Here is a 1,153-nt window from a genome sequence, read left to right as displayed (position 1 = left end):
CCGCTACTATGGCGTATAGGCTATCGTTGATCTTCTCTCTAAAGTCTCTAACACGAGCGGCGTTATCCCGTCCACATTTGTCTGCCAGATTAGTAAATTCCATTAGAAAGTCAATATAGTTGCTGAACTTGCTGGCCTGCATTAGGTTATATAACTTTGATCTTGGCCGTTACGGCTATGTCCATGGTCTTATAGCGGGCCGTAAGATATACAATAAATTCCGCGCCGGTGTGACGAAACTACAGGCAGTCCTGCCTCTGAAAGGGTTCGCCGGTCAAAGGTATCTGCTGGTCGGACTGGAGGTCTCCATAAAGCTAAAAGGTTTATAATAATGCTTGCCGCAGTGTCTGCACAATAGGTAAAGGCTATTGCTTGAATTGCTTACTGAGGAAGCTAGCTATCTGAATGAGTGTTAGAAAAGTGACTTGCAAGATGAAATTAGAAGTGGCTTACCTACCCTTGTCAACACCCTGGCAGGCACCCTGGCTCACGCCCTGGTTTGTGCGCTTTGTAACCCCGGCGGGGAATACAGCTGGTCTAAGCACCTGAGACTAGCCCAAATGACATTTCTCGCGAAAATGTTCACGTTTGGGGTGGGTCCGGTGGTATTTGTGCACATTCCCTATAGCTACGCAGCGACGACCCACACCGCCCCGCCCCGCCGGCCGCTTGCGGCTGGCGATGCGCACGAGAGTGAAGTCTGTGCCTCAGAGACTAGGACTGCCGGTTCGGAGGAAAGAGCCTTAGCACCTCGCCCCTATATTTGTCTCTGTGCTAACTTACAGGAACTAGAATAGTAGGCCGCTCTGTCGAGGTTAGGCAGGACTCCGCATTCGACGACTAGGGGCTGCTGGGGGTTAGCAGTCTTGGCTAGACTTGCTAAATAAGCCATTTGCTACGACCCTACCCGTTGCCCACTCGGTATTCTCGAGCGGAGGGGTCCGGTGGGTATGCTGCATGTCTCTTTGCCTGCAGTGCATCCCGATAAATTAAATACGGTGCGGGAAACACGTAAGTGGCAAGAGGGCAACGTGTACCGATAGCAATGGCGGCTGGGCAGGGGCGATTGCGTGGGACCAGCGAGCGATCGTGATACGGAACCGACTCACTCCACATCTGCACGCTGCTCGACGATTGGAGACAGCCAATAGAG

The 1,153-nt window shown here is 52.2% G+C and overlaps 1 protein-coding gene across 1 annotated transcript; it reads left to right on the top strand.

Moving 5' to 3' along the window:
- Positions 1-228: 228 nt before the first annotated feature.
- On the top strand, positions 229-902 carry B0T15DRAFT_543828 (uncharacterized protein; the record flags this gene model as incomplete). The annotated part of the gene is made up of 3 exons (XM_062870021.1): positions 229-401; positions 458-732; positions 799-902. Coding segments are annotated over exons 2-3 (257 nt in total), but the record flags the coding sequence as incomplete, so codon positions are not given.
- Between the last annotated feature and the right edge of the window lie 251 nt (positions 903-1,153).

The sequence above is a fragment of the Chaetomium strumarium genome (genome assembly GCF_033439665.1).
Source record: "Chaetomium strumarium strain CBS 333.67 chromosome Unknown B0T15scaffold_7, whole genome shotgun sequence".
In the NCBI taxonomy this organism is placed as follows: Eukaryota; Fungi; Ascomycota; class Sordariomycetes; order Sordariales; family Chaetomiaceae; genus Chaetomium; species Chaetomium strumarium.
The sequence above is the reverse complement of the archived record's forward strand: the minus strand, read 5'-3'. Positions and strand labels throughout refer to the sequence as shown.